The 13,615-nt window shown below is 33.6% G+C and overlaps 1 protein-coding gene across 2 annotated transcripts in view; it reads right to left on the reverse strand.

Annotated features, from left to right (window-relative positions):
- Positions 1-13,615, reverse strand: part of Cltc (clathrin heavy chain) — a 65,120-nt gene that overhangs the window by 35,001 nt on the left and 16,504 nt on the right. For both annotated transcript variants that reach the window (XM_015495389.1, XM_048792056.1), the window contains exons 2-6: positions 8,838-9,045; positions 5,505-5,773; positions 4,669-4,830; positions 1,784-1,897; positions 1,195-1,368 (exon numbers count right to left, since the gene is read on the reverse strand). In XM_015495389.1, the coding sequence (XP_015350875.1) occupies positions 1,195-1,368; positions 1,784-1,897; positions 4,669-4,830; positions 5,505-5,773; positions 8,838-9,045 (927 nt within the window). The remainder of the gene's footprint in view (positions 1-1,194; positions 1,369-1,783; positions 1,898-4,668; positions 4,831-5,504; positions 5,774-8,837; positions 9,046-13,615) is intronic.

The following is a 13,615-nucleotide window of genomic DNA, read 5'->3' on the forward strand; positions in this document are numbered from 1 at the left end:
TTTTCCAGTAATTTTTTAAATTATATTTTCATATCTAGCAGCCAAATTATACTCAATGGTTGGAAGAGCACAAGAGAAGGAATCACGGATTCCTTAAGCACCTAACATAATGTAAGACACATAGTAGTATCACAATAAATACAACATCAGTAAATGTAATTTCTAATTGCTTCTGTCCTAACAACAGTATACTCATCCTTGATCTTCCTTAAAACTCCACTGCCACAGAAATGCTGACTACCCTACTTGCCCCCAAAGCTAAATTATTGTCAATTGCCCTAGAGAAAGAGAGTCCTTTCCTGCCCATTCATCCTACTTCCCAATGCAGAGCTGGTTACACACACACACACACACACCCCAGTTTATAAACTACTCATACTATCCCTAAAAGTTCTTCTCAAACTATTACACTGATTATCTATTTCTCAGGCAGTAGTCCACATGAGGAAAGGAGCTTGTCTTTGGTTAACCATATTACTAACAATAGGCAGTATTCAGCACAAGCACATCCTTATATCTGTTGAATAAATGAAAACGGGAAATTTCTTTCCCAAGAAGTCAAAAATATTTAAGAATTCAGTAAACTAGATAAATGGTTAATAGTCTTCTCTGTTTCACTATTCCTTTGAAGAAAAATGAAGACATTTTCACCTCTGAGATTCTTTCATTTCCATAGGTCAGAACTCCATCCTTCAAACCTAGGCTATCCTGTATCTGCAACATGTCAATCTATTCTATATTAAAACATACTGTTAAAAGGAAGTAATTAAGGAGGTTTGGAGGTATAACTTAGAGGTAGAGATGCAAAGCACTGGAAAGGTTCTAGTTTCAATCCCCAGCACCAAAAAAAAAAAAAAAAAAAAAAAAAAAAGAACAAATTCAGTTCAACTCTATGTACTTCATGCTTTCTACTGATCACTACCTTAGTCTTCACCAAACATCAAATCCACAATTTCATCTCTATTATTCTTCAAGACTGTTTTAGAAAATTTCTAGAAACTAGTTCTTCTATTGTCATGTATAACTAATTAGAACAAATAAATAAATGAAAAAAACCAATGAGGTACCATTTCATGTCATTATAATGAAAAGTCTGACAACATCAATACTTATTAAATATTGGCAAGGAGGGGAAAAGAAAGCTAATGATAATGCATTATTTTATTTATTGCTTAAGTTTCAAAGTTTCCTTACCTGCCCCTTTCTGTTTACTCCAATTATTCCAGCTGTAGCTTCATGAGGTGCAGTAACAAAGATTGTTTCTCCACTGATTCTATTCATGTAGATACAGGTACCAGTCTCAAGATCATAGAGGTGGATATAACCATACTTAGTAATCAAGAATACAACATCATGCTTTTCACTGATCTGTAAAAAGAAAATCAACCCTTTAGTAAAATAATGAATTTAACAAAAAAAAAATGTTTAGTACAATTCCATTTTGGAGATGTTTTGGAGAGGCTTATATGAAAAATGAAAAGGTAATATTTAAGGTTTCCCTCAATTTTATAGCACATTTAAATGTGGGATATCCCAAGCTCTTACATAAAACATATGAACAAGTATAAAATCTATAAGACAAAAAAAGAAGACAATTCTGATAACCTGACTTAATACATATTACATGGAAAAGTTATTTTGTTTTTTATTAAACAAAGTTCACTAATAAACTTTATTTTAGAATAAAGCATCACATACATTGCATCAACTGTGAAATGATATTTGAAACAATTTCTTGTAAGAGGGGAGATTTTAAAAGCCCATTTGTTTTGCATTAAGATACCTGCATTGCAACAGGAAAGTCATTTTGTGCTTCTGGAGGAAAGAAAACATCTACTGCCTTCTTTGGAAAGGGTTGGTTCCCTGTAGGCGGTGTGCCAACTTCAATGATATGTAACTGATCAAAAGAAAATGAAATTCATGTAAATCTTTAAGCTGTTGATCATAGCAGACTTGAAGCCCCAACCTGGAAACAACCAAAATTTCCTATAATAGGTGAACTGTGATTGAGACATCCATACCATGGGATACTCCTCCATAGGAAAAGGACACAAAATTCTCACAGACACTATGCCTAGGGTGTGAATGGCTGGGTGGGGAGCCTATCAAATGCTGTATGATTCCTTTTACATAACATTCTTGAAGTAACAAAACTATAGATGGAGAATGAATTAAAGTTGCCATGAGTTAGCAATGTTGGGAGAAGGGGGACTATAAAGTCATGAGGAAAATCTTCACAGTGATAGAATATTTATGTATCTACGTATCTTGAATTTACTTTTGAGGAAATGACAGAGACCGGTAGAATTCCTATTTTGTTTTAACTGTACTACAGTCTTGCAACATGTAACTCTATTAGAAGAAACTGGGAAAAGGGCAAAGGGGATCTCTCTACACTGTCTTTGCAGCTCCCTTTGAATCTATATTATTTCAAAAGTAAACACTTTGAATATATGAAATAACCCCACCTCAATCTCCTTGAAATAAAGGGCACAGAATGGTAATACATTACATACAAACACACTTTCTCATGATTTTCAATTATAATTTAGTATTTCCAAACAGAAATCTAATTTATTAATTTACTGCTGTGTACCTATTCTAACACAGGAGAGTAATATATACCTAAGCTGTCTCTCTTCATATACATCCTATAGAAGTAGATAAAACATTTTGGTTTAAAATGCAGGATCCTATACATCAAGAGAAAGAAAACAATGTCAACAGGATACTATTTTATGTTTTTCTTAATATACTAACAAAAAACAATTCAGTTTCCAAGATATGCCACATGAAAGTTATAAGTTCTCATCTTTCATTAGGATGACTAGCCAAATTGAAAAACTAGTGTCTCTCTTCAAATCATGGCAGAGCCAGTAATGGTGGCACACAACCGTGATCCCTGCAACTCGGCAGGCTGAGGTTGTTTGAGGACAGCCTCAGCAGCTTAGCAAGACCCTATCTCAAAATAAAAATTAAAGAGGACTGGGGTATAGCTCAGTGGTAAAGCACCCCTGGGTTCAATCCCCAATACACTCCTCTTAAGAAGTCTTAGCAGACTCCTAATATAGAACAGGTAGAAAGTAAACAGGCTCAAGAAATAGGTTTTCAGACATTCTTAAAATGATAACTGAAACTTTTCAGTACTAGTTTTCAAAAAAATGCCCTACCCTTCTATCCTAAGGACAATAACTAGTTTCTAAACCTATTTTGTCTTCTGGTTTAAATTCCATCAATTCTTATCTGAATATCAGTGCTTTCTATCCTTATTATATTGAGGTAGGATTACTCCTCAATTCAGAAATTTTAGGCAGAATTATACCTCTCTCATTGCATATGTTTCCTCCCTAATTGAGAGACTGTAGATGATCATATTTTAAGCAATCTCTATCTTAATTCTTTAAAAAAATCAGGGAAAAAGACCTATGTTCTAACAAAGTTAAAGGTAATTTATGGTTTGCCAAGAATCTACACAATCTTCTTGATTGGCTACAGAAAGGACAGTGAATAGTGCCAGCCTTCCTTTGCAGAATTACCCAAAACTTTTGTTCCACTCTTCTCAGAGCTAAGAGGCAGACAAGTTACTTTGCTTACACTGGAATTCAAAGAGGGAGTTCAGGACATGAAGTTATTAAGACTTTAGAACTGCTGCTCTGGCAAAGGAAATGGCAGGCAAACTGATTCTCCAGGGATCCAGCAGTGAAGGCATAGTAAAAACAGAAGTGTTAAAAGTTCTGTGGCACAATTTTTGGTTGGAACCTTGACTGCTGTCCATTCTCCCTTATTTCTCCTCATGTTTCAAACTTGGTTGTACAGGCATCCTTGCTACCATCAAGTATCCAATATCCTTTTACTAAATTTTCAGCTGTCAATAAGACCTGTTTCTGCTTTCTATAACTTAAGAATTCAAACAAAGTACTTCCATTTGTCCAGGTGATTCTAATACATAGCCCAGGTTGATAATCTCTAACTTAAGGCAATGTTACTCAAAACATGGTCCACATTCCATCTATAAAGTCACGTAGGGTATTTTAAAAGGCTGATCATGGGTACAACTTAAGGAATCAGACTCTGATTTAAAAAACATGAATATTTTAGCAACCCTAATGAGTCTATGCAGAGTAAAGTCAACAAACACTAATGTAAGGCCTTTCATATAAAAGAAACCAAAATAAAGCATGAGAACAGCTGACAGAAAAAAAACTGTGAAGAATATTATTTTAGAAAAATATCACTAGATAAAGTATTTGAATACACTAAGTCACCACAAATCTGAACATTAATAACAGATTAACAAGAAAGGGATATGATTATTTTGAATTTAGAGGACTAATCAATTAGTAGCAGGAAGACTCACTAAAATAATCAGCAAAGACAAATCTTGCCAGGTGCAGTGGCACATGCCTGTAATCCCAGCGGCTTGGGTGGCTGAGGCAGGAGGATCTCGAGTTCAAAGCCAGCCTCAGCAATTTAGCAAGGCACAAAGCAACTTAGCAAGACCCTGTCTCTAAATAAAATATATATATGCATGTCTGTATGTATGATATATATATATAATATATATATTATATATATATATATATATGAGCTGGGGATGTAGTTCAGTGGTTATGCACCCTTGGGTTCAACCCCCACCCTCCACCCCCCGCCAAAAACAACAAATCTTACCTTCCCTCCAGCTTGACCTCGTACTGCAAAACAAAATAAAGTTGACTCTTCTGCATTTCCTTCCATTTTAAACTGTGCAAAGCTAGCTGCATGTCCTTCAATGGGCTGAGATACTTTCCTATCTACAGAATACAGCTGCATAGCTCCCACCACACGATTTTGCTATAAAAGACCAAAGAAAATAAAGTATGGGGACCCAATGAATCAGTAAGTTCCAGATTCAACAAGTGAAATAATTAAATACTTAAATTATCTTCAGCAGAATTTATAATTTATTATTAGTCTTTGAATGTAGATTTAACATATCTTAACTTGAAATTCAGCTCAGAGCCAGGTGGTGGTGGCATGTGTGCCCGTAATCTCAGAGACTCAGAAGGTTAAGGCAGAAGGATCACAAGTTCAAGGCCAGCCTCAATAACTTGGCAAGGCCCTAAGCAACTTAGCAAAACCCTATCTCAAAATGAAAAAATAAAAAGGGCTAGGAATGTACCTCAGAAATTAAGTGTCCCTGGGTTCAATGCCCAGTACGACACAAAACAAAAAGCTCCAGCTCTGAATATTACCTTATTAAAGCTTAACATGTTTAAAATATGACTTATATTTTACCATGATTTATACTCTTAATGCAAAAGATATTTAAGAGCTCTGAAATTCTGTCAGCATAAAGGAATTAAGCCATCAACCTCTATTTGCAATAAAAAAGAAAAAAAAAATCGAGAAAAATGTCTTCAGTCAAATTTAACAGGACTAAGTAAAGACCTACTTCAAAATAAATTTCATCTGACAAAATAGTTCTCTATAAATCTTTTGTTTATCAAAAACTAGAAAAATGTTACCTGTGCAGATATGCCAGTTAGAAGTAACCACTTCTGCTTTGCATCTGTGCGATAATTGATAATCTGGCATCCTGCAAGGCTAGAATGGCGATCAAACATTTTCACTGGTTGAGATTCTCCTTCCATACTCCAATGATAAACTGCATTATCCGTAACAAGAGCAACCGTATTCAAAGAAATCCATTTCCAAAAGGTGACATCATCGGTCATGGTATGGGCCTTCATTTTACTTTTCATTTCAATGTTAAATATCTGAAGAGTTTTCCCAGCTAAACACAGAAAAAAAAATTATGAATCATTTAAAAAAAAATAACATTCAAGATAAATTATACCTAGCTTCACTAGCTCTGTAATTTCCAAAGTGGTTCTATAATAAGACTAATGACCAATTACAGAAGTCATATTTATAGAACAATGACCTTTAAAGATAATAGCTGAGATTAAGCAAACAATCTACAGCTACTTCTCAAGCAAAAACTATATTACCTCTAATAAAACACAATTTAAACAGAAAGCATGACTTCCACAGGATTCTAAATCCCAACTAAAACCAATTCTAAAAAAACAGCTTTCATAACAATGATGGAAAACAAAAGTTGTAACCTTCATACTTGTAATTAAGTATGTTTTACAGATACTAAGATAATTGTATGTATAATAGACAAAGCAAATCTAACAAACACAAAGAGAAAAATGTCTACTTTTAAAAATGCAGTCATCTCTCATCCAACTATATTTTAAGGAAACTGATTTTTGAAAAGAGCATCTACTTCAAAATTCTGCCTTGTTACCACATAAGAGAATTGCATGCTACATTTAATTGAAGATACAAAGGGAAGGTAAAGGTGCTGGAGAAAAGGAGAGGGAAACAAAAAGAGGACAAGTTTCAGGTTCTGTTAATATACTGGAGGTAAGAACAAAGTTCAAGCTTCATCCAGTTAAGACAGCAAGCATTTAGTTAAAGGAGGAGGATGAAATTTGCCTTGAGTATTAAAAAGTCCACTGAGTCAGAAGCAAGGGCTTATCATTGTAATCCAAAAATCTATTACAGCCCAGAACTGATTTAATTGAAATTAATGGAGGTCAAAGCCATAGCTATCACTACACTATCCAGATTCATCCTTAGAGACCAAGGAAAACTCCATTCCTGAGCCACAGAGAATCTGGCTTCTAAAGGACAAAAAACTGTAACACAAGGAGGGAGGTGGATGGTGGGAAAGGGACAAAGCGTAATAGCTTTGTACCACAACTTTTCTTACTACATATGAAAAAAAACTTCTATAAGACAAAGTATATTATTCCCATCCCACATAAGATGTAAATTACAATCAGACTTGAAAAATTGTGAGAGTTATAGTCCTGTTTATAAAAAGAAACCATGAGGATTAAAACTGGCTTCAGAGAGCAACAGTATTTTGTAATGATTTACTTTCTTTTGCTGCCTTCCCCAGCCCCCACATTATTAGACTTTTGTTTTTACATGATAGGGGTTGAAATATATGTAAGTGGGATGATTTTGGAAGGGGGCAAAGGATGACAGCTCAACTCCATAATGCGGACAAACAGGCACAAAGCTATAATATATTTCACAATGCTTTAAAAATCTTTTGAATTTATTCTTTTTATGGAACAGGACAATAACTAATACAATCTAATTTAAAATAACTCACCATCTGCACACATAAGAAAGCATTAAGAAATGTGATAAGATAACAGTAACATTAAAAATAGAAAAGAATTGAAAAAATTTCAACAATGGCCTTGTAAAATAGTTTTGAGAGCTGCTAGCACTTTAAATTCTTTAAGGAGACTGAAGGGAGTCCAGTACCTTAAAGTGTAAAATATAGCATTTTGTTTCTATTAAAAAGTGATAACTGTCACAAAACTTCTGGTACCAGGTGAAAGCTGAACCATCTTTCCTTAAGATGAGATCAACTCTTGCCTTAGATACACATGGTTACTTATTAGTTTGAATATGCTCATTTGAACACTCTCACTACCCATTTACCTCAAAACTGTATTACAGGTTGAGCATCCTAATCTGAGAATCTAAAATGCTCCAATATCTGAAATTTTTTGAGCATAATGAAGCTCAGAAAGTTTTGGATTTTGATGCATTTCTGATTTTGGATTTAGGATTAGGAATGCTTAATCAGTAAAGTATATGAACATATTCCAAAATTCAAAAAACTTAAAAAATGTTGGTCCTGAGCATTTCAGATAAGAGATACTTAAACTGTATATTTAGTAACACAGGTTAAGTCATAAAGAAAAGTTTGGATAAAAAGTTCAACACCTCTAAGCTAGGCACAATAGCACATGCCTGAAATCCCAGTGACTTGGAAGGTAGAGGAAAAAGCAAGACCAGTTTCAACAACTAATCGAGGCCCTAAGCCTTGAGACTTTGTCTCAAAATAAAAATAAAAGGTCTGGGAATGTGGCTCAATGGCTGAATTCTTCCTACTATCAAAGAGAAAAACAACAAAGCAAAAAAACTGGCAATGAAAAGCCTTTTCAGGAGTCAATTTAATTGTTCTTAACCTAGCTTTCTTTCTTTATTTTTTAAATTGATTTTATTTTTTTAAATATACGACAGAGAATGTATTACAATTCTTATTACACATATAGAGCACAATTTTTCATATATCTTTGTATAAAGTATGTTCATGCCAATGACCTAACTTTCTTTAAAACTTCTATTATAAAGGGTCAGGTACATTTTCTCATTTTAAAATTCAAAGAAAAAGATTAATCATAACAGAGGCTCCCAGATAGTCAAAACTACTGAACTCTGTTTAGAATGATAGGTTATACATTTCCTTTTTGTAACAACTAAAATTAGTCTGAATGATCTCAAATTCTGGATTTCTAAATTTTAATATTTACCTATATACACACACTTAACAATCAGTGTAAATTCAAACCATGTTTATAACTTAATTATCTAAATGAAACAAAACTCTGAAACATAAAAATGAAAAAACAATCGGATTATCATAATAAATTTTGAAATGTTTAGCTCCTAATACAGTAAAGGATATTTTACTTAGAATATATTATTAATTTATTTCCTCTAAAGAGACATTTTTTGCAGTTTTATATATCATAAAACTTAAGTATATTTAAGACTTAAAATCATTCCAAATCGATCTATTCTAAAACATTTCATAGAAATATCACAAGTAAAAACCATGAAAGTGAAGTTCAGTATTAGCCTTAACTTTGTATATCTTTTTATTTAATTCAATACACCTAAAAAAAAAACCCAATTATTGTACTGCATAAAATATATATAGGAAGAGTTTTAAGAAAAAAATTCACAATCTTTTATACCTTTCAATGCAATTACTTTGCTAGCTGGATTCATGATGGCACTGTCTGCTGAAATCGGTCTTCGAATTGGATTACTTGGGTCATTCATATCAATGATTACCACCTGAGCCTGCTCGCCTACTTTTTCTCTAATGCAGATGAATTTATCTGACTCCATAGTCAGGGTACTGAAGCCAATATTTGCTGGGTTGATACCAAGGTTCTGGAGCTAGAAAAAAACCACGTTACCAAACTAGTTAGAAAAAATGACATTCACATATTGTTATCATTATAAACCGTCACTTATCCATTAATGCAAGGTGACAACTTCATTAAAGTGAGGTAATTAATAGACAAATAATGGACCTTCACATCTTCCCATAAACATGGCATTCAATTGTTTCATTATAACTTCATGGTTATACACAAAGGTAGAACAAATAGAGATGATTTTAAAAGAAAGCTCTAAGATTTGTGGCTCAAGGAATTTTAAGTTATCATGTTTCTTTGAACTACTGAACTCTTTTTTTCCCAGTACCAGGGATTGAAACCACAGGTGCTTAACCACTGAATCACATTCAGTTGCTTAGGGTCTCTCTATATTGCTGAGTCTAGCTTTGAACTTGCAATCCTCCTGCATCAGCCCCCCAAACTGCTGCAATTATAAGCGTGTCATCATGCCCAGGAGAACCTATCTTCTCTTAATTTCCTGAACATTTAGTACAGTTACTTATTCACCTGCATTAGGCTTCAGGTATCTGTAAATAAAGTTATAGAATAGTGAAAGATTTAGAATGTTACACAGTTCTTGATCTAGAGGAACTTGGATTACCAAGAGTAGACAAATACACCAAGTTACAATACTGTGCAAAAGTGCCAAAACAAAGATAACAAGGGATGCTCTTTTGAAAAAAGCCCCACAGCTTAAGGTAATGTCTTCAAGGAAGACACAGAAGAAAATTAAAGAGAATTCTCAAAAGAAGAAGCATGTGCTAAGGCACAGAGATACTAGTGTCTAAGGGAGTTATATGTACTTTTGCCACAACAAGAGCGTAAACTATGAAAGGACTGAGGCAAATAAAGAGACAAGAGCTAGACTGACAAACTAAAAGTACCTCAGTAAGAATCCTGAATTTGTTCTGTGGGCAGAGGGAGCTACTTAATGAAAGGACTGAGGCAAATAAAGAGACAAGAGCTAGACTGACAAACTAAAAGTATCTCAGTAAGAATCCTGAATTTGTTCTGTGGGCAGAGGGAGCTACTTAATGGTTTTAACAAGAAAAAATAAGGGAATTATATTTACTTTATATACTCAAAAGGCACTAAATATCTAAAAATAGCAGGTCTTTGAAAATCAACTAAGTGTGTAAGAAATTAAGTTCACTTATTACTGGAAGGTATCTCTACCAGAGTGGGTCATTAATATGCTAGGTGATTAAATGTGGTATGGACAAATTAAGTCCCACTGAAAGAGGGTACCTGAAGCCTTTATTTTTATTATCCATGACCAGACTTCCTTCCTCCATTGGGTAATAAATTCACATGGCACAAAATAAAAAAAGGAAAAAAGAAAAAGCACACATACAAAAAAAAAAATCAAATCTTTGCACCATCTTTGTCCCTCAGTAAGTTTCCCTCCCTAGAGATCACCTCTAGACTGACTGAGCCAAGGTTAACTGTACTTTGTCTAATTCTTTTGACAAACTCTTCTGCTATTACTGCTGAAAAATAACCAGGCCAGGATCGATCTGAATAAGATACAGCTTAAGCCTGAGAGGCTATGATTTACTTTCACTTATCTCTTAGACCTCAATGACTATAGGCCTAAGCAGTTATAAAGTGTAGTTACTCAATCACTTAATACCAGGGGCAAGGAGTCAAACAACTGTCTAATCATTAATACAAAGATGGTAATAAAGGAGAATATTAACCAGTTTTACAAGCTTAAGTATATGCTACAATGCAAGCTAACTATAACCTGAAATGGATCATTTATAATGAATTGTTACAATAAAACATTATGAATTAATTTTCACTTACTCCTGACTTAAAATTTTATGTTTAGTCTTAGCACCAGAACTAATGGAGAAAGATAAATGTAAATGGTTCCCGAAACATATAAAGAGATAGCCAGTGGGCTTTAGGGAGGCCTATCATAAACCAAGCTGTCAGAATAATTTCAGGGTAGGTATATACCTGAATTTTTCAGAGTAGAGGGTTCTTAGACTCTTGAAGGTTTAATGGAAATAGTTACCTTTCCAATAATCAGAGAAAACATTGCAGTGGCTCAGAGTTCATAGAGCAATATCCCTAAAAGCAACAAGTTATCTTTTCAACTACTCTTGAGAACTGTATGTTTTAAAGTCTCTACCAAACTTATACCTACTACAATTCTGAGTTTCAGCTTCAATACTTAAGTCCTATAATGTTCAAAAAGACAAGAGGAAAAGCAGTGTTAATCAAAAACCAAAATTAAATTCAAAGTACAAATGTAAACCACAGATACTATTAATTGTACTCAAAAATGATTCTTACAATGGGTTCCTCCCCACCTGCAACTTCAGAGGCAGACTCAAGGCAAATCTAAGAAACCATTACTAAAAAGCCAGTGAAGAGAAAAAGAAAGTTGAGCATCCTGTTTCCAATTCTCTGCTACATTCCCAGTTAAAACAAAACAAAAAAAAAAAAACAAATACAGTAGAAAAATATGTGGTAAAAGCACTGACCTTCAATCTCAGGTGTTCTCCTTGCAGAAAAGGCAAAGATTTGATTTTATAATAAGTAGGACTGCCTGTAATTCTGCAATCTATATATTCCTTTCTCATTAAAAACATTCTACCAAGAGAATTATGGAAATGTAATTTTTTGTCTTCTCCATTAAGAATGTAATAGTACTATTCAAAACACCCCTATGTGAAATAGACAAATATACTTTATTGTAAAAAAACTCAACACTAAACAAGAGCTAAGTGGCAAACAATACTAAATGTTTAAACATATTAAAAAGCATATGTAAATGATGGCCATCTACACAACTAAACAGGAAACTGCTCCTTCCTAAAAAGCCTTTCACTGTTGTTAGGAAAGGAAATGAGAGGAACTTCAAATTCCTATCAGTTAAAAGGAAGTTACATTTTTCCACCTCTTCAAATAAGATTGGTAAGATCTTTTTCCCTTATTGGTATTAATTTTGAGACAGAATGCACAGAGTATTCACCCATTCTCCCCATATTTCACTGTGATATATTCAAAACAGAAACACGCCAAAACAAGAGTAATAGGACAAGCCATCATCCTTAATCACAATTCTGGCTAAGGTATACCCTCAGAGTTGGATCATATAAAAAGGTTATACTAAATAACTATGTCTAGTAATATCTGTAGAGATTAAAACTTTTTAAAAAGTGCAACATAATACTTTTAAACAGGTTTGGTATTCCAAACAGCCTATACTAACCATGAAGATCTTTTAGTCTATTATAAAAAGTTGTCACAGAACATGAATTATACCACAGAAACTAATTACAGAACGTGGAACAAACCACGTTTTGAAATTTTGAGGGCAATTTGTATGTCACAAATTTGTAGCTATCTTCCAGAAACCATACAATATCCAAACTACAGTCACTTTTTTTATCCTCTCAACTGGGAAAAATGTTACTACTATGGAAGCTGGAGATATTCTATTTTGAGATATGCTTGGAAATTTCTACAATAAAGCTTTTTAAACTTCAAAGAACTTTTATTTTGCTGTCCTGAGAATATGGAGTCAATAAACCTGAATTCAAGAAAACAAATTGCTTTTTTAAAGTTACCACATGCATATGGTAAGATATTCAAACTATATGAGTTTAGTACTATGAAAAGCCATCCAACCCCATCTTTCCAGTAATATTTCTCTCTCCATCAAGCAATTAGAGACAAACATATCAATGGTATCCTCTAATACATAAAAAGTATGTATTTCCATCCTCCCCTTTTCAAGAAACATTAATATTACAATGTACAAAAGGATAATGCTTCTCAACAGCTTCTTTTTATGAAGAAGCACATAAACCTTATAACATAATTTGGCTTCCATACTAGACTTTGGTCTGAAAGTAGCATTACTTTAGGACTTGACAGCATAAACCTAGCTTCCAAAAGGTTAAGTAAATAGATTTATTGTTAATCAGCTAAAACTCTGGAGTACCCTGGAGTTACATGTTACACATCATACAAAAATGTTACCTTTTCCCTCTCCTCTCCTTCCCTCCACAATTTGGATTAACATGCAAGGAAAGAAAGGGGTTGCAATATACTACATTCCTGATTAAAGTTCAAGTGACATCTAGAATTAATTGCTTTTATAGATTCCTTATAAGAAATAAAATGTTTGGATATGGTCCCTGTTTTGTCAGTAAAATGACCATGGACAAATCATTATGTCTATGCATCTGTTTCCTCATCCAAAATATCTGGGTGACAATACCTATTCTCAAAAGTTGTGAGGATTTAATGTGAAATGCTAAGAACAGTGCCTGACATACTTTTAGGGCTTCAACAGATATTGAACATTAGGACCTACACATATCAGTACTTTTAGACTAGCTCAAGGTTAGCTTTTTTTTTTTTTTTTTTTTTTTTTTGCATTTCCATTTCATTATCTGCTTAATTCAGCTGTCTACAAGGTTGGTTAAAATTCTGGGTGGGAACTGCTTTTAATTACTGATAATATAAGATTAGTGGTCTCTAGGAATTTAACTTACTCAACACACTGAAATGCTGTTTTGGAGAGTTGCAGAGAAAATTACACTTTA

This window comes from Marmota marmota, unplaced genomic scaffold (assembly GCF_001458135.2).
Source record: "Marmota marmota marmota unplaced genomic scaffold, marMar, whole genome shotgun sequence".
NCBI lineage: Eukaryota > Metazoa > Chordata > Mammalia > Rodentia > Sciuridae > Marmota > Marmota marmota.